The following is a 19,217-nucleotide window of genomic DNA, read 5'->3' as shown; positions in this document are numbered from 1 at the left end:
CTGCCCCATTGAATTGGATTGGATTCTCCAATTAATATTCTCCAATTATATTAATTGCGTTGCCTGGTCTCCAGTCCTCTTGTGTCTCACTCTCCCCTGAGCACAATAGGCTGTACAACATACAGTACTCCGTACTCGTACTCCGAACTCCTTGTTCTGTATTATCTACTGCGTATTCAGCGTAAACTTAAAAAAAAAAAAAAGAAAGAAAACATCTTGATATTGTGTACGAAGTACGGAGTAAGACATTTTTGTTGGTTCTTCATTTAATGCCCTTCATGTTATACTGACCATGACGAAGTATACAGCTCCGGAATATTCTTTGCGGGTAGAATTTTAGCTAACATTACCACGTAGAAAGAAAACCAAGTCAAAACCGCATCGCACAGATCATGGTAAGGTGTGATCGATCGTTCCTGGAGGAAGAATGCTGGGGTGCTCCCGTCACATTTTCGAAACCGGCGATCATCCCCACCGGGGAGGCAAGTCGTCATACAATGGGCTACCGACATACGGAGTATGCACGATATACAACATACATGTACATATGTAATTGATGTACGACCCCGGCTTGGCACATCTTCCTGATGTATGATTTGTTCGAATACGCAAGGCAACACAGGTACCTGGGAGTCTTGACGGGTGCCTGGTCGGCCCAAGATTCCAGCCACCGGTGCTTGCGTGGCCCTGAAATGGTCATTAATTTGGATTGGCCACTATGAATGCTAAGCATTCTGTTGGACACGAATATAAGATTGGCTGGCCATTGGGAGTGCTCCGGATGGTCCATCCACGTCATGCGAGACTGGATTGTAGCGACAAAGCCGCCTACAGTTGCCGATCAGGATCGGCCCAATCATCACCTTAACTAATCCACAGGTCTCGCCACAGTTTGCGTGCTCTCTATTTTTGATGTTTCGAGAAAGGCCGTCTATTCTTAGCCCAAAGTCCGAAACAAAAAAAAAAAAAAAGGACAAGGATATATATAGGACCAAATTCGCCTCCCGGTTATTTACGAGATTGCTGGCCATACCATCAACTAAGCTCACCCACGCTACTTTGAAATACTTTGTACACATTTTCAGATCAATTTCAATAATTAGTATTCGTTCCATATACTCCCAATAATGCCTTCTTCATTGACCTCGACCGAGCACTCCGGCTCGGTCCAGTCGCACCATACCCCCAAGACCTCTCTTCAAAGCAAAGCCGACCCTAACATGGCCCTACGTGAACAAGAACCTAGTATGTATGCCCGTAAAAAATGATCCGTCTTAGTCTACAATATCCACTGACAACAAGTAGCCGCTGTGAACCTCGAACCTGGATCTCGGGATACATTCTCACTGCGAAGCATCCAGCACAAGGACCGGGAAGGAAAGCTCATCAGTAAGTCACCAGTCACAATCATCTTTGGTGGGAACTGCAGTCTAACCCAGCAATAGCCGATCCCGATCTCTCCAATCCAACACGCAGCCGACTCGAGCGCCCGCTTGATACTATCCGATCGTTCGATGCAGCCATCGACGCACATCGCAAACAGCAACGCATGTGATCGAGGGATCAACACCAAATGGTCACACCAGAACGAAACGAAGGAACGCTTTATAATGCTAATCTCAATTCGAGCGTGGCGTGTTGATGTATAATTATTATGTGTATAATAGGCTTATGGGAATATCAAAATCTGAGGTTCATGTGTTTTCCACCGTTTTATTTCGATCTAGGCAGTGTAGCGGTTTTTATATGAAGATGAGCGAAGGTGGTAGAAGTTCTGTCGCTGCCATAGATTGCACTAGCATTGAATTAAGATACATATTAATTCCGTTATTTAAACCATAGTAGGCCCGTTGGAATTGACCAGAGACATCTACGATAAATGCAGGTATCAGCTTTTTGGTCATTGGGCTCTGTATAAATGCAAAGCCATGAATACCACTTGGGCGAATCTTAAAAGGAAGCCATAGGTACGAAGTAGATTAAGCTACGACATGAGATCCCCACAAGATCCATAGTGGTGTACAAAGCACCATGCTGTTAAGAAAATTCCACCGGACTATAATCTTTCCATCAATTTCCACACATGGCCATCCGCAAAGTCCAGTTATACAAATATCAAGCAGAGTTTGGCATTGTAAACTTATATCGAACAGAGTCGATTATCGGAAGCCGGACTAGTAGAACCGGAGAAAGGCCGACATGATCTACATGTAGATCTTTTCTAGACGAAAGTCCCCGAACTAACTATATACAACATAGCGATTCCTTAAAGATACTTCTACAGAGGCATCATCAGTTTGTAAGTCAGTATTAAGCTGTTATTTTTCATATTACAATGGAGTACCCCGCACTATTCAAATCTTTGCCACCGTAACTTGTGCAAATGACAAGAAGAACAACGACATACATACCTAGGTAAATACTTATACAAAGGCATATACAAAGGCATTTTTAGTGGACCAACCATGTCGAGAAATCATCTCCAACGTGATCCAACGCGGGTAGTTTTCCTTGGTTATATATTCTTCCACTAAGCAATGCCGCGGACAGACTACAGCCTCAAATTGCCTAGTGCCGAATAAAATTAGATCTTTTCGACAGTGAAATGAAAGTTCGTGAAGAAAAAACCCAAGTGCCGGCGCTATCCTAAGAAGCCCCACCACCCACCGCGTCAGCTAGATATTTTCGAGTTTATTTTTTTCCGTTTCATTCGTTTGGGAATATATTCTTCTATCCTTACTATGTGACGTTTGATAACTTCTTATTCTGGTGTTGATCTACAGAACTATATATCTATATATTTGTATAGGTCGACATCGAACCTCAGACTACCTAACTAGGTAACTATGTAAAAAACAAATCTAGTTAAGTGCGTGGAGTCCCGTTCATACCTCCATCATTATTGGCTCGGACTACATGGACCGATTCGTTTTAGAGCCCTAATAATGCTTTATTTTTCAAAGAAAGAGAGACACTTTATCTCCGACCTAATGTCGCCAGTGGTCTAAACCTATTGAACAATGGCATCCAGGCACTTGACCATCGTTAGCTCGGCTATACGCGTCCTTTTTGTAATGTCAGGTAAATAGCATTGGACTATCTGACACTATTGTTGAACCCTCAGGCATGCATGCTTGATTGTTTGATACAGACTGAGCCTTCTTTTGTTTGCTATTTGTTGTTTATGTTCAGATGGTTTGCAGGGTATATAAACCCCTGCATAATTAGTTTTAGCAATTAAGAATCTTTCTTCTACTTTTTCCCCCTCAGTAGTAATCTTACATAGATTGCTCATCAGGTTATGAAGCCCTTTTTCTACCTCTGAATCATTATTTCATCAATATCCATCAAGGATAGTGCTATAATAGTACTAGGTCTTGCTTTAGAGCTTTGTTTTTAAAGGGTAGTAGAAGATACTATACCTTAATTTGTGGTTATTCTGTCAAAATAGCAACCTACCCACCTAATAACAACAACTAGTATGATAAAGAAGACGTCTTAGTTATTGACTAAGCTGTCGGTCTGCTAGATATTAGAACATTCAATCTTTATAAGATTACTCCTCCTCTTAAAGAAAGAGAGGATCTTAACAAATAGATCGATAAGGTTAAGAAGATCTTAGAGAGCTATAATTTATATAATTTAGTCAAACGATCGATTCCCTAGCCGAGTCGAAGAGACCCGAATAGCTAGAAGTAGAAGACTCTTTCTAAGCAAGTTCGTACTTAGATATCTAGTAGTTTAGATAGCGACTTAATAGAGGAAATTAATAGTCGGGGAAACCCGATTATATTTATAGATAAGTTTTTAGAGGAGATTCGGAAGTATCTAAAAGGTAAAGGTTATAGTACTTTAAAGGTAGCGATAATAGCCTTCCGGTCTATCTCACGAAAGAAGTTTTTATTAAGTAATAAGTTTATTATTATATTAAAAGTAATATATAAAATATTGATAGATTTGAAATCTAGAATTTCGCCCTACTTTGCTTTATAGATAATACTAATAGAGCTAATAGAGGTACTAGAGTTAAATAGCTTTATTATTATAAAGGATAATAAACTAAACGCTATTAAGAACCTAGTTACTACGATTACTATAATCGATTTCTATTAATATAGTACGGCAATTTAGGACTATATTAAGTCTACTTCTACCGATTCCTTTAGTATTATATTAGCGGTTAATAACGATTAATAACGATATTAATCTAATAATCCTCCGAATCCTTCGAACCCTCCGAAACCTTAGAATCCTTAGAATACTCGTTTAACGAATTTACCTCCGAAAGGTACGTCTCCCTAGGAATATATTAATAAATAGAGAGTATATAGACCTAAGAGAAGTAATAATAGCAATTGTTCTTACTATAGGGCAATAGGCTATAGTATATCGTTATACTAGAATTTATATCCTAAGAAATGTCCGGAAGGATAGGTTCTAAGACCTAGGATCTAGTTTTTTAAGAATAATAATAACTATAGAGGTAATTCGATAAACCTTATAGAATTTAAATAGGATAAAGCTTAATAGGTCTAGGGGCTACCGATAGATAGGACTAAGTAGGTAAACCTTTCTATACCTAAGAGTACTAGCTTTATTATAATATCGATAGCTAGTTTGCTAACTAGTTTTAATCCTTCTTATATACTTACTAATTAACTTACAGTAGAATAAGATCTAGATAATATTAATAATGTCGAGGGGTTTCTAATTTAATAACTAGATTAATTAATAATAGCTATTCAATTTGTAGCTATAATACCTAAATACCTATAGATTTTGGATATAGGTACTTTAGAGTATATCTATAGTGATCAATCTGCCTTTCTAATAATTAAGAGATATCCGAAGGGATAAGAATATAAATAGTTAACCTCCGGTAATAAAAAGGTTAAAGCTAAATATTATAGCTTAGTTTAACTAAGTTTTTATATTAATTATACTATAATAATATACTATTAGATTAGTATCTATTATGTTTACTAAGTAGGTTAATATAACCTCTTCTCTCTTAGTATTATAGAGAAGGAATTAGGAATTTAGTAGAATAGTAAGTCGAAAACCCTTTATAATAATAAAGATAGGGTAATCGGTTTTACTAAAGATTTTTATAGGGTACTATTTATTTAATTAGCCTCTCCCTCTCTAGATACTATAGTGATTTCCGCGGAACTAGCCTATAGACGTTTAGGCTATACCGGTTCTTATAAAACTAAGCTTAATTAAGTAGATCTAGGTTATAATATTTAAGAAAATAAATCTTTTGATTACGAGGTATATAGCCTTAGTAAGTCTAAGTAGATTATATTAAGAGCTAATTAAATAAGAGCTATAAAGGCTACCTATATATTTTATATCGATTTATAGCCGGTTAATCCGCTAGGATATAACCTAGAGAACGGTAAGAATAATAGGTAATATATAATAGTGATTACTAATAATATAATACGTTATCGGTTTATATTATATCTTATAATAAAGGGTAAGGTATTACCGGTTCTATAACGCTTTATAGAAGATATTTACTAAAAGATAATAACTTAGACTTTTAAATAGAGAATTAACGGAGGGAGAGAGTTCTTTATCTTTATTAATTAGGTAAGAAATAAGATAATAATTATATTTATTTCTACTCCCTACGCTTATAAATAGAATAGCGTCTCCGAATTTATAGGCTATTATCTTCTCTAAATTATAAGGATAATAGGAATTAATATTAGTTCGCCGAAGGAATTATAGACCGAGGCTTTAAATACCGCTTATTATATTATAAATCGTCTTCGAAGGAAGGGAAATAATGTACTAGTAATCGCTTAGAGGAAGTAATTAAATATATAAACTCCCGATAATACAACTCTTTCTTTTTTACGGACCTAGTATACTAAGGTATATATTTATATTCCGAAGGAGAGGAGAATCTAGAGCTAAAAGATAGAGCTAAGGGCTTAGATAGGCTATCTTATTAGATACGAAGGAGATAATAGTTATATCTACCGAATTTATAATCCTAAAACTAGGAAGGTAATAAGGTATAGAGACGTTATTTTCTAGGAATAGAAATAGGGAATTCTTTATTTTAATAATCGGGATATTATCGTTAAAGGGGAGGTGATTGATAGCCCTTTAGATTCTAAGTAAGGAACTAGATTACCTATTATTATAATATAATGTTCTCGACAAATTTAATAGGTTAATTAACTATTAAAGCTTAATAATTAATAATAGGTGATTAAGATAGATAAAGAAGAGGATAATAATAATTAAAGTATATATTTTACTACGCTAAAGGCGGGTATAAAGTTGATTTCTAGAAATTTAATACCTATACTATCACCGTCGGTACTATCTCCGATATTATTATTACTAGACCTATTATCTACGCCTATACTAACTCCGTTATAACCGGTAAGAACTAGGTTTAGACGTTAATTGAACCTATTAAGACATTTCGAAGATAAAGAATAGGATAAATATAGTAAGGCTTTATTAGCAATTGATTTAATTAAGATAATAATAGGTACGGTAGCAATTAATATTCCCTAAGGTTTAAAGACCTAGCAAATTAAGATTCTACGTAACCGGATAGAAGTATTAGATTTACCGTAGAACGAGCTATAGTAGTAAGCGATAGACCTATAGGTTAAAAAGCTTGATCGTACTAAGGCCTATTAAACTATTAATAATCTACTAAAGGGAAGCACTATACTATCTAGTAAATAGGTTTTTAATATCAAATATGATAAAGAAGACTATATTACTAAGTTTAGAGCTCGATAGGTTATCTATAGTAATAGATAGAGACTAGGTTTCGACTTTAACGATACCTACGCTCCTATAGTACGGCTAGAGAGTATAAGACTATTCCTCTCTATAGTAATAATTCGGAATTTGTTTTAGAAATAGATTAACTATACAACTACCTATCTTAATACCCTAATTAACGAGAGGTACGTCTTTATAAGATTACCTATAGGGTATAAGATACCGGGTAAAGTTTATATAATCAACTAGGTAATATATAGTTTACGTTAATTAGCTTGCCTATAGTATAAAACGATTAAATAGCAATTAGAGAGTCTTAGATTTTAATAACTATCTAATAAAAGATATATTTTTTAGTATAAGGGGAAGAGTATATAGCTTCTACTATATATTGATAATACCCTCTATACCGTAGTATCAAAGGAAGATATTAAATAGTTAAAGCAATCGATTACTTTTAAGATTAAGGTAATCGGGGAGCCTACTAGGTTTCTAGATTATAGTCTTACTAGATCGGATTATAGTATCTAGATAGACTAAGCTGCTTATCTTAAAGACCTCTTATAAATAGCAAGTATAGATAGGGTTAGCTCGACGTACTTACTAATAAAGGCGTCCTATTAACTACCTTTTTTAATAAAGGAATTAATAATAAGTAGTTTAAGATTAACGACAAACGGTTCGATAATAAGATTAATTATTAAGATAGATATTAATAATAATTAATAAATCACGGTATAAGAGAAATCTATATATAGAGAGGACGTTAGTAAGGTTGGCTAGTTAACTATAAGAACTAGGCTAGATATAGCCTTTACCGTAAATCGATTATAAAGAAGAACTACCAACCTAAGGAAGTAAGATTTAGAAGCTTTATCTTAGCTTTTACGCTATCTAAAAGGCGCTCCGGATTATAAAGTTAAATTAGTAGTTAAGGAAGATAGTTTAATTAGCTACGTTAATTCTTTATATAACGACTACGAAGATAGCAAATTAACTAAGGCCTATATTTTCTACTATACCGGAGTACCGGTTTTATAGAGCTCTCGGAAGTAAGATATTGTTGCTACCGGAAGTACTATTATAGAGTATATTGCTTTAGATAGTGCGGTACGGGAAGTATTATATCTGGTCAAAATCCTTTAACAGCTAAATCTTAAAGTCAAAGATAAAGTTTAAGTCCCGATCTATACTGATAGCGATAATGTAGTTACAATCTTAAAGAATGATGCTTTTAAAAAGAGCACTAAGTGGTTAAATGTGAAATACCACTTCGTGAAGCATGCCTAGAAGGCCAAATAGATTGATATTAGAGTCATTAATTCAAAGTCAAATCCAGCTGATATATTGACAAAGGCCTTACCGAAGGTTGATTTTGAAAGATTGAGAGAGCAACTGGTTACGAAGAAAATTGAGAAGGAAATAACGACAAATTGATGGAATTTGATACTTGGAAATTGTTGATTTTATGCATGATTTTACTATGCAAACCAGATTGATTTTTATGATTTATTTTTGATACTCAGTCTGGGGGGGTGTGTTGAACCCTCAGGCATGCATGCTTGATTGTTTGATACAGACTGAGCCTTCTTTTGTTTGCTATTTGTTGTTTATGTTCAGATGGTTTGCAGGGTATATAAACCCCTGCATAATTAGTTTTAGCAATTAAGAATCTTTCTTCTACTTTTTCCCCCTCAGTAGTAATCTTACATAGATTGCTCATCAACTATTAATATTACTATTAATCGATTTGAAGTCCATAGATCTCCCATCTTTGACCTTTATTTCCCTCATTTCGCTGTTCACTCCTTTGACTTCTTCTCTCTCCGTGTCCTTTGAATCCAATTATCCCAGCTATATACACTCGTTATAAATCCTGGCGGTATCATATCCGCAAAGAAAAACCAATATTGACCATGAAGCTCTCCTTGGTGGCACTGGCAACCCTGGCTGGGGTTGCTGTTGCCGATTTGGATCCCATCGTCATCAAGGTACAGCCTCTATCCATGTATAGAAATCATGATATATTCCGCTACTAAGACTGTCAATAGGGCTCCAAGTTCTTCTATTCCAGCAATAACACTCAGTTGTAAGTCCAGATATGCTGGTAACTATCTTATGAACTTACTGACTAACAAGAACAGCTTCATGCGTGGAGTCGCTTATCAAAGTAGGTCGTTGATGACATCAATTCAAAATCTCGACTAACCCTTTCCACAGAGGAAAGTACGAGTAGCAGTGGGTACACTGACCCTCTCGCCGATGCCACCGCTTGTGCGCGTGATGTCCCTATCCTGGCGGAGCTGCACACCAATGTCATCCGTACCTATGCCATCAATGCTTCTGCTGATCACTCAGCGTGTATGAAGCTCTTGTCTGCCGCTGGTATTTACGTGATCTCCGATTTGTCCGACCCTAATCAATCGATCGATCGGAGCGATCCTTCGTGGGAAACCGATCTCTTTGCCCGATACACCAGCGTTGTCGATGAACTCGCCCAGTACAACAACACTATTGGTTTCTTCGCTGGAAATGAGGTTTCCAACTCCATCGCCACTTCCGACGCCAGCGCTTTTGTCAAGGCTGCTGTTCGTGACACCAAGAAGTACATCAAGAAAAAGGGCTACCGCTCTATGGGTGTTGGATATGCTACAGCCGATGTGTCCGCTATCCGTGCGGACATGGCCGACTACTTCAACTGCGGAGACTCAGAAGACACAATTGACTTCTGGGGATACAACATTTACTCATGGTGTGGTAATTCAACCTATGCTGAATCCAAATACCAGGCTCGTACCGAAGAGTTCGTCAACTATTCCGTCCCTGTCTTCTTCGCCGAGTACGGTTGCAACGAGGTCACGCCCCGCGAATTCACCGAGGTGAAGGCTCTGTACGGCGATACTATGGCGGGGGTTTGGTCCGGTGGTATTGTGTACATGTACTTCCAGGAGGCCAACAACTACGGTAAGAAGACTATTCCTTTCACGCATATAGGCGAAGGTAACTGATTAGAGTGACAGGTCTGGTTTCTATCGTCGATAGCACCAGTGTCAGCACCATGCCTGACTTCAAATACTATTCCAGCGAGATCGCCAACGCCAATCCCACTGGTGTCAATAAGGCCTCCTACACTCCCACTAATACTGCCTTGCGGACCTGCCCTACCGTCGGATCCGGATGGACCGCCGAACCCTCCCCTCTACCTCCTATCGCCGATGTCGATCTGTGTGACTGCATGTATGATGCTTCCGCCTGCGTTGTCGCCGGATCCCTCGCCTCCACAAAGTACGCCAAGCTGTTCAGTACTGTCTGCGGCTACACTGACTGCAGCGGACTGACAGCCAATGCTACCACCGGCGAGTACGGTGCTTACAGCATGTGCACAACCAAGCAGCAGCTTGCCTTTGCTCTGAATAAGTACTATGTTGAGCAGGACCGTGCTGCTGATGCTTGCAGTTTTGCCGGATCTGCGACTGTCAAGGCCGTTACCAAGGCCACTGGCACCTGCTTTACACAGATGAATGAGGCCGGAACTGCTGGAACTGGAACTATTACTACCGAGAATACTGCCACCGGTGGCTCTAGCTCTGCTTTTTCAACAGCCTCGTCGACCACGTCTAGCAGCGGTGCTATCAGCCTGCAGTCCAGCTCATCCTTCGGCTCTTTCCAAATGGCTGCCTACATTACCACTGCGCTCCTGGCAGGTGTTGGAATGATTGCTCTGTAATTGAGTTGATCTTGGTTCGTGTATATTCTTCGCATTTGGACCACGCGTCTCTTTTCCCTTCTTATTGCAACACTTTTGAAATTAAGCCTTGGAGCAAGACATGGTCGACATAGATAGTAGATAGCCCTGTGTGCATCTCTGATAGATTGATATTATTTCTGAAAGAAGTGGATATTTTATTAAAATAGTTAAGATTCAATGTGATTTGGTTACCATTGCCCGCGGCTTTATTCTTGGCAATTTCCCATGTTTCTATTCATAATTCATTCCCATCCTCTTGTTGCCTCGAAGCTACATAACTGTAGTTCCAAGGTTGTACGTATATTCGCTGACGAGGCCCGTAATTTTAGTAAAAGAATTACAGAGATTGTATGTAACAAATTTGCACCTGCCCCACTTAGATTATGTAATATTCTGCCAGTCAGAGGATTTTTTTTTCAATACTATTGTAAATCAAAAATTTCTGGCTTTTAATGATTGTTTACAAAAGGCTAGATACCATCATTCTAGAAAAATACGCCAAAATATCCAGATATACGACATGAACTCAAGATAGATGAGGTCCACCAGTTCATTTGATATAGGCGATATAGGCGGTATAGGCGATAAGGGAAGGCGGTATATGGGTGGGCGAATCCCAGCCGCCAAACAACCGAAACGGTTCGGGAAGAATCTTGTTACATTGAAACTGCTAATCATTTCACCAGAGGCACTACCTACCTAGGTAGGTACCCAGTTTAGTCATTTCACCGATATTTGCCGATTTCCCAGACACTGGTTGAACGTAGATGGACTCATATCCCCCTCAAACACAAACAATTGCAATCTAAGTTACAAGATGACAATGTCTGAGAGCCCAGTATTTGTCTTTGTGCCAGGCGCATGGCATGCAGCAGACACATTCGACGTTGTGCGGGATCTAATGCACAAGCGTGGACTTGCAACCGAAGCTATCTCCACTCCGTCCGTGGGTGCATTCTGTCCAGATAAGGGGCTACATGCCGATATTGAACATACCCATGCCGTCCTCAAAGAGATGGTAGAAGCTGGTCGCCAGATTGTAGTCGTGAACCATTCATATGGCGGGATGGTCGGGGCCGGGGCTGTTGAGGGCTTAGGGTACTCGCAGCGGTGCAAAGTCGGTCTTCCAGGCGGTGTAATCATGGTAGTGTGGATTGCTGCATTTGTGACACCCAAGGGTAAATCGTTAAAGGACATGCTGGGCGGAAACTTTCTTCCCTGGATGGTCATCAAGGTGAGCAAGTTCATCTAGTTACACATGTATATCTAAAGAGCTGTCAATACGAAACGGAATCTTCTAGACTTGCTGTCAGATAGCCTAAGGAGTGTTTCCTATTTTACTTCGAGAAATGCCATTACTTAGTATATATGAATGGATTAACTCGCATTTGACCTAGTTAGTTGTCGTTGATACTGCTACTTTTGAGTCCCCGTCCATCCTTAGTTTGAGTGCCGTTTGATCTCTATTGGCAATGCCCTTGTTTATTGTTTATTGTTTATTGTCTATTTTTCATATTGATTATTCTATAACTCCAACTATACCAGCAAGCTCTAAAACCGCAATTTCCGGAATGTATTGAGTTTCCATAGGCCGTATTTCGCAATGGTGACCGTTCCGATCACACACGCCCCAACAAGGCTTACAAACGCCCAAGTACTGTCTTCAAAAAAGTTCACCACGTTCATTCCAAACAGGCCCGCTACAAAAGTCGACACGGCGAATCCCAGCATACAGACCTCTAGTTGAGCTTCAAAAACTAGGATCTGGTTTCGTCGCACAGCCAAGATCGACTGAATAGTCTCAATTGTGCGCTCCAGGTCTCCAAGTAAAGCACTTGCAGACTCCGCGATTGCATCTGTGTTTTTGTAATATGCCTCCAGGAGATATTCCACTTGGAGATGATCCTCCACCTCATGCGGTTGACCTGACTGCCGATCCGTCAAGAACATGGTCGCCATATCTTCATCATTTTCAAGAATTTCCCGTAACGCTGAGCGAAACTGGCGGGCACGCTGCTGAATAGCCACGACCCTTTTCCTATGATCCTGCAAACGGCGAAGAACAGAGTAAACAACGTCTTCTCTTGTCGAATCCCGCAAACTATCTTCGACTTCTCGGCGGATGAGTATATGCTCGGCTTCAAGAGTGGCAATCACAGAGGCAAGCGCTGCATCCACTACACGTAGCTCAAATGGGAGTTTTGCTAAAATACCAGATCCAGGACCGTGTTGGAGCCTGCCCTGGAGGTCTGTCATGAAGACATCCTGCACCTTCACGTGGCAGTCCTCAATCGGGAGAAGGAAAAGAAGCACTCCATCTGCCCGAACGAGGAGCCGTAGAGTGAACATGCTGATAAATATGACAGAAGGACGGATCAACAAATGTGGGATTCCCTCCGAGACAAGGTCCACGTTCCGTAGATCCCGACCATCTAATCCCCACTGTTTAGCCAGGTCATCCCTCGTTCCTCGAATTTCGGATTTTCTGATACAGCCATCGAGACCCAAGATCATGCAGCGCAACTCCGTCGCATCATTTATGCGGCTTTTCGACAGAGCAAGAGACAACTTGAATACATTTTGATTAAAGGAAGATTCCTTTTTCATGTCAGGCTCCTGTATGACATGATGTGATTTATTGGGGAGCGTGATGATTTCCCGTCTGCCATAACTTGGGTTCTTAGGGATGTTCGGCTGTTTCATGCGGAGAGAGCCGGAAAGGTGATGGAATTGGAATTGTGGTGTATTTGTATATTTCGATAGTCTCTCTCCCCGGAAAAAGGGCAAAAAGTTCTTAACAGCACGCCGGCGCATTATATATATTATTGTCTTTGCGGCAAATATGAACGGAGTTGTGGAGCTGAATAATTGTCGATGAACCAATTTGGGCTAGTGTGGCTTAACGGCTGTGGCCATGTCTGTGGCTTCTTCATTGCTGGCGAATGTCAACAAATATGGATCTCCAATTGCTGTTGATGTCGGCATGTAACATATCTGCCGTAAACCGTCCAAGATACAATCCCAGATAATTCAATGTGTGCTGGATATCAGACGGGAATGATATTTTGGCGGTGTTCAGGTGATGTTCAGGTGTTGTTCATTCGGGCGAGGGCATCTCGGTCTTCGTCAAGGTGAACTTCCCTTTTGGGGTTGGCGTCGGCCGAATGCTGAGTCACCCATCAAGATGCCCAAGTGCTGAACAATCAAACAACTAACTAACGTCAGGGTAGCTCGTGGAACCAAAAGTCACTTCAGTATGATTACCTCGATATTCCTTCTTCTTCTCTTCTATTAATTCTGCCGCGGTAATTCTCCCATATCCACTGACTTCCAACTTCCAACTCCAATCATGGTCAACATCCTCCAGCCGAAAGTCGATCCCTTGCCTACGGGTATTGATCTGACGGGTAAAACTGTCGTCGTTACTGGTGCCAGCGCCGGAATGGGTCTGGAAACCATCAAACAGTTACTGCGACTCCGCACCTCGACTGTGGTTCTCGCCGTCCGCAATGTCGCCAAGGGTGAGGCCTGCGCAGCTTCCCTCCGTAAGGACCGTCACATTCAAACTCATCATCCTATCCCGACCATCAAGGTCATGGCACTTGACGTCGATGATTACGAGAGCGTCCAATGTTTCACGAAGCAGCTCCGCGAGGAGATTCCGGTGGTCCACCTACTCATTCTCAATGCGGGTATAGGTCTGCTGAAACTGGAACGCAGCCCGAGCGGCCATGACCGAACCACTCAGGTCAATTACTACTCCAATGTTTTGTTGATCGCCGAACTCCTGCCGTATCTCGAGGCCGGTGCGGAGAAGACCGGCTCTCCTGCACGCATTAGCTGGGTTGGCAGTCGCGCACACGAGTCCCCAAGCCTCGAGAAGAAGTCTCCTATCAAGCCCGGTGAAGATGTGCTTGCGCACATGGACAACGACGAGGCGTTTGTCCCGTTTCAACGCTATGGGGACTCGAAGCTACTTTGCGTGTTGTTCATGTACAGTCTGGCGCCGCGGCTGGATCCCAAGAAAGTCATCATCAACATGATGTGTCCAGGCATGGTCAATACCAGCATGAGTGATATTCTCCCCCTGCACTTGCGCTTGATTGTAAATGCTGTCAAGTCGTTCCGTGCCCGGCCTGTCGAGGTGGGTGTCTGGATCATCCTGCATAGTGCGTTAGTGGTAGGCCCCGAGTCTCATGGCAAGTTCTTAGGTGACAAGACTATCGCTGAGTAAGTGATTTCTTGCATCCTTTCCTACAAAGTAGTTGTTTTCTTTTTTCTTTTTTCTTTTCTTGCCAATAGCTAATGCATCTTCCCCTACAGTAAAACGGCGTTCATCCAGTCACCGGTGGGTCAGGAGATCCAGAAGAAACTATGGGAGGAAACAATTGCCGAGATAGGCACATTGACAACCCTTCCTGCGGAGTTCAAATAGACTACCCGGAGAGTGCTCCGAGTGTTCCTGAGAGGTTGTTGATCGATTGTTCCTGGGAGGTTGTTGATCGATTGTCTACCTAATCCAGATAGAATCCCTTAAGGCTTTAGTATTTAGCACGAATCTCTTCCAACTATTGTAATGTTATGTATAAATGGGAGTGAACGTTGCTCATAGCAGATAGATGGGAAATGTAGATGGCCAGGAAGTGGGTGACACCTCGGTTCCAATTCGGTCGTTGATGGCCCACCGATTTGGCACATCCTTGTCGAGATCATCGAGGTAGCGATGGCGTTTGCAACGGAATCAGCAACAATGGCATGGCGGAAGTCATAATGCGTACGGCGCTGTGATAGCGTGAAGCCGGCTGTCGCCAAGAGAAGGAGAACCTGTGTAGCATCATTATCCGGAGTCTGAGCCGGTCGCCCGGCGAACGAGGATCGCGTGTAGTAAGCTCACCTTCCATGCAACTTTGCTTGCTGTTCAACGTCTGCAGACTACCCTGCCGGGCTACTTGGTCATGGCGAAGCACAAGTACTTCTCCCCGCTCCGCTGCGAGGGCAGAGACTATTCTCCAAGAGTTCGCACAGGCTGAGTTCTGGAATCCTTTGCCAGTATGCCACGCCACAAGCCGTGGGGCCGAGCGTGAAGGGTCCGAGGACAGCTGCCACAAGGCCGACTGACTTGCATAATCCGGCCGATGGCGGGATACATAGTATACTTTGGCTAAAGTCGACATTGAAGCTGACAGCGCGCACACCGTGCAGCAGTTCCAAGGTAGTCAGTCCGCGGAATCTGATTAGAAAGCTACACGGCGAACCTTGGAAGGAAATGACCGTACCGGAGTGCTTGGAGGCGCCTGTGTACATTTGAGTTCTCGCAAAAGTATTTGTGCTTCGTTATGCAGTAGCTATGTCTGTAAAGGGATAATGATAGATTGATACAGGCTCGCGTGGGGTCCTTCCAGGTCAAATCATGTAATTAGGGGAAGCATGATCTACACATTTATTCTTTTCTTTATGATAAGAAAATGAAATGCAAACAGAAGATCATGTCTCATTGCGCTATTACGGCGGGGAAATCGAGACCTTCATGCAGGCCACGGTCATCAAGCGTTATATTATCAGGATGTGTGCGGAGATTGTCCAGTTCAAGAACCAATGACAAGGACCATGCCCATAGATCCGAAATCGTAGCAAGGAAGTCCATATCCAAGCCCGAGTCACTCTCGTCCACAAAGACGTTGTTGGGCGGGCCTGGTCTCTTACCAGAAACCACCGGAGAGCTCCTGTAGTCATAGATAGGGTTTCAAAATTGGGTTTGTGCGAGTCGTGGAAGCGAATGCATCGGATGGCTGGTGGGGTGCCGCGCGTAACTCTGACGCCTTGGTAGCAAGGTGCGACGTAGGATAGCGGGTCTAACGCTGGATCACGTCCAATGGAAGCGGGGGTTGGTCTTCAGCCCCGAGAGATGAGTCGAGGCGTTCATGAAGGTCAGCGAGAATTTGAATGACCAATGGCAGGTGCGTCTTGCTCGAATTGGAATCAGTATCGCCGGCGCTGATCCTCGTGGAGGATGAATCTGGAGCTTGATACTGGGCCATGCAGTGCTGTATAACCTCATCAACGCAATATCTGGCGAGCGGGGTCTCTCCAGACTCCTGGAACGAATGAAGGTATACTAGGGTGATGAATACGCATTGGAGAGGCCCGTAGTGGCTGGAGCAGAACCACGCGTATGGGGAGAACGCAGGTGCTTGATACAGCTGCAAGTAAATACTCATATAATCCACGCAGAGCTGCGCCATGCTGGACGGTCAAATCGCGTGTTAATAAATATGTCATAACAATATGGCAATGAAAAGCAAATGTGAATGGATAATTACACAAGCTGGACAGGATTCGCTATACGAAGAGGATATGCAGCGGGATATGTAGTAGGTTATGCGGGATAGGGATAAGACGTAGGGCGAAATAATTCATACCTAGTCCATGACTTGCGTGATTGCGCATTCATACTATCTGGGGGTCCCAGAAATGGCTTTTGGAGCAAGATGGAAGTTTCCGATTTCATCAATGTTAGCATAATTCGCGTCCATGCCGCAAAGACGGTCGGCTGGCTTCCATCATCCTTGTATAACGAGGGATGCGTGGTCGGACATGCATTAGCCAGACGCGATGGGATGTACCCCTTTTCGGGAATCCCCTGTGTAGGAACGCGCGCGATAATTGAGTCGATATTCCGTAGAAGCTCCTTGGCGTCGCTGGCCAGCTCGCCAAATCCATCCTGGATTGGTCCCTGCGCACTCTGTAGGTGCGCCACAATCCTCGCTTGTAATCGAGCAGTCTGAAAGCGTCCGGTGGCGTATAGCATAGCCACCGATGGCTCATTAGTCACAGAGTCAGTGTCCGGGGAACGCCCAGCAGGGATATAGCTGGACTCATCATGGTTAGTGTCAACCATGCTCACGGCCCCCAAGGGCTCATTCCCACAACAGGGGGTCAGACCCGTGGAGATGCTCGACTGCACATCGAGCCAAACAATGTGCCACCAGACCCGACGTCGGATTTCTTTATCAGTGAGACTCAACGCAGACCATGTTCCCTCCCGGTGTAAACCCATAGTCTGGGCAATGCGCACCGTCGTGCTTATATGAACCAGACTACACATGGGCTCGAATGGCCGGTCCAGGAACGGTGTCGTGAGCAAAGTCGAAACCAGTGTATTTAACGTTGGATGTTCCAGATGCTGACATAGAGAAAGACTCGTCGTATATGCCGACTTGAGGTGGCTCACTGTCGTCTCCTTCTGTAGGCCCTGCAGGTTGGGATGCGTCCAGGTGACTGCTGGCGCGGCAGATGCACCACAATAGAGGACTGCAAAGAGAAGGCATATCAAGGTAGGATCATCGCGAAGTTTAGCTGACGGTAAAGCGCTCTCGCTATTCCGACACCAATCCCAGAACTCGTCATAGTCTGTCTGTAGGGAAGGCGGGTGTAGAAGTGGCACAAGTGGCCACACAGCAAGGAGGAAAGTCTCGAGTAAGGCATCACTCACGGGCTTGGTGGGTAGCGACCGTAGGAGATTAAACATGCCCATAGAGGATATATGTGGAAGGGGAAGATCGGGGTGGGCGTGTCGGTTTTTGTCAAAGAAATCATCGCTCAGACTCTCCTACGGGAGGATCAATTGAGGTCAGTTATACTCTTATCGGGCGATATATGTAGTCGCAGCTTGCAGTTCCTTTTGTCTCCCCCCAAGTCAAAACTCACCTTTCCGGCAACGAACCCCCAGAAAGTCCGACCAATGTATCTCACGCGGCCACCTCGTTGTATGCTCAAATAATCACGGCAAAGGGAATCGTTGAGGAACGGGAAGTAGTTTGTTGATGGCACAGTGGAAGGCTCCCGGGTTGTCGAGCTACCACCAATCTGAGGAACGCTCACATCACCATAACGGGGGAGTTGGAGAGCCTCTTCCCATGAACGAACTGTTGGAACTGTCTGATATGGTTCTTGTCGATGTGGGGAAGGACGGGAAGGAGGTCTGGAATGTTTCCCGGGATATGGCGGATTGGCGTGTCGGCCCGAATGCGGCCAAGGGAGGTCAAGGTGAGCATCTGTAGAATCTCTAGGGTCTCCGCCTTGGGCCGATACAGGTCGTACACGCCCGGTGGACTCATCCCGGACAATGGCCCTGTAGACACAATTCTCTTTCATGCGCACACAATTGGCACATTCTGGATGTTCGCGACCGCAGCGAACCTTGCGTCGTCGACAGACGATGCAACTGAGTGATAATCGCGGTTTCTTGATCTGGCGGGGTTCTGATAAGGGCATTTTTTCAAAAAGGGACGAGATAGTTGCTCGACTCGTCATGTGAGGGGGAGATGGTGGCTTTTTATTGGAATCATATTGGAGTTTGTTAGAAGAAAGATGACTGGAGCTGCTAGGTTGACGCAGGCGTATAGTTAGTCGGATGTGGTTTGTAATGATATTGATGCCTGATGCTGCCTGAATTTATACTGCCTTGTTACACCGCATATTGAAGCTATTCCCATCATACAACCATATTCGAAGCCCATTTTTAAAGGTGTTGATTTTGTCGACTGGGATTATGATCTGTTGGAAATGCTTGAATGTATGTGATCTTTGTTGGACCTGGAAATGAGGACGGATAGCCACAAATACATGAAGGCGAGATGAAAGGAAGATTAGTGGAAAATTCACCTCCGGCAACATTTTCCAGCAAGCCGTGAGAGTATGAAGGAAA

General features: G+C 42.8%; 7 protein-coding genes across 7 annotated transcripts; 5 read left to right on the top strand and 2 right to left on the bottom strand.

Moving 5' to 3' along the window:
• Nucleotides 1-1,127: 1,127 nt before the first annotated feature.
• N7516_010834 (DUF2406 domain-containing protein) lies at nt 1,128-1,555 on the top strand (the record flags this gene model as incomplete). Its single annotated transcript, XM_057223552.1, has 3 exons — nt 1,128-1,245; nt 1,306-1,389; nt 1,446-1,555. The coding sequence occupies 3 exons, from the start codon at nt 1,128-1,130 to the stop codon at nt 1,553-1,555; spliced, it is 312 nt and encodes a 103-aa protein (XP_057070773.1).
• A 7,123-nt stretch (nt 1,556-8,678) lies between these two features.
• Nucleotides 8,679-10,489, top strand: N7516_010833 (glycoside hydrolase family 72 protein; the record flags this gene model as incomplete). Its single annotated transcript, XM_057223551.1, has 5 exons — nt 8,679-8,753; nt 8,814-8,851; nt 8,907-8,932; nt 8,983-9,726; nt 9,783-10,489. The coding sequence occupies 5 exons, from the start codon at nt 8,679-8,681 to the stop codon at nt 10,487-10,489; spliced, it is 1,590 nt and encodes a 529-aa protein (XP_057070772.1).
• An 844-nt stretch (nt 10,490-11,333) lies between these two features.
• On the top strand, nt 11,334-11,762 carry N7516_010832 (alpha/beta hydrolase; the record flags this gene model as incomplete). The annotated part of the gene is made up of 1 exon (XM_057223550.1): nt 11,334-11,762. The coding sequence occupies one exon, from the start codon at nt 11,334-11,336 to the stop codon at nt 11,760-11,762; it is 429 nt and encodes a 142-aa protein (XP_057070771.1).
• Nucleotides 11,763-12,061: 299 nt separating this feature from the next.
• On the bottom strand, nt 12,062-13,213 carry N7516_010831 (CorA family magnesium transporter; the record flags this gene model as incomplete). The annotated part of the gene is made up of 1 exon (XM_057223549.1): nt 12,062-13,213. The coding sequence occupies one exon, from the start codon at nt 13,211-13,213 to the stop codon at nt 12,062-12,064; it is 1,152 nt and encodes a 383-aa protein (XP_057070770.1).
• A 646-nt stretch (nt 13,214-13,859) lies between these two features.
• Nucleotides 13,860-14,945, top strand: N7516_010830 (uncharacterized protein; the record flags this gene model as incomplete). Its single annotated transcript, XM_057223548.1, has 2 exons — nt 13,860-14,740; nt 14,834-14,945. 2 exons carry the CDS (start codon nt 13,860-13,862, stop codon nt 14,943-14,945), a joined length of 993 nt encoding a protein of 330 aa, XP_057070769.1.
• A 464-nt stretch (nt 14,946-15,409) lies between these two features.
• On the top strand, nt 15,410-15,628 carry N7516_010829 (uncharacterized protein; the record flags this gene model as incomplete). Its single annotated transcript, XM_057223547.1, has 1 exon — nt 15,410-15,628. One exon carries the CDS (start codon nt 15,410-15,412, stop codon nt 15,626-15,628), a length of 219 nt encoding a protein of 72 aa, XP_057070768.1.
• A 734-nt stretch (nt 15,629-16,362) lies between these two features.
• Nucleotides 16,363-18,784, bottom strand: N7516_010828 (uncharacterized protein; the record flags this gene model as incomplete). The annotated part of the gene is made up of 3 exons (XM_057223546.1): nt 16,363-16,753; nt 16,930-18,119; nt 18,218-18,784. 3 exons carry the CDS (start codon nt 18,782-18,784, stop codon nt 16,363-16,365), a joined length of 2,148 nt encoding a protein of 715 aa, XP_057070767.1.
• Nucleotides 18,785-19,217: the final 433 nt, after the last annotated feature.

The sequence above is a fragment of the Penicillium verrucosum genome (assembly GCF_028828655.1).
Source record: "Penicillium verrucosum strain IBT 35672 chromosome Unknown utg000004l_segment0_segment0, whole genome shotgun sequence".
NCBI lineage: Eukaryota > Fungi > Ascomycota > Eurotiomycetes > Eurotiales > Aspergillaceae > Penicillium > Penicillium verrucosum.
Note: the sequence above shows the minus strand (reverse complement) of the source record. Positions and strands in the feature narration are given on the sequence as shown.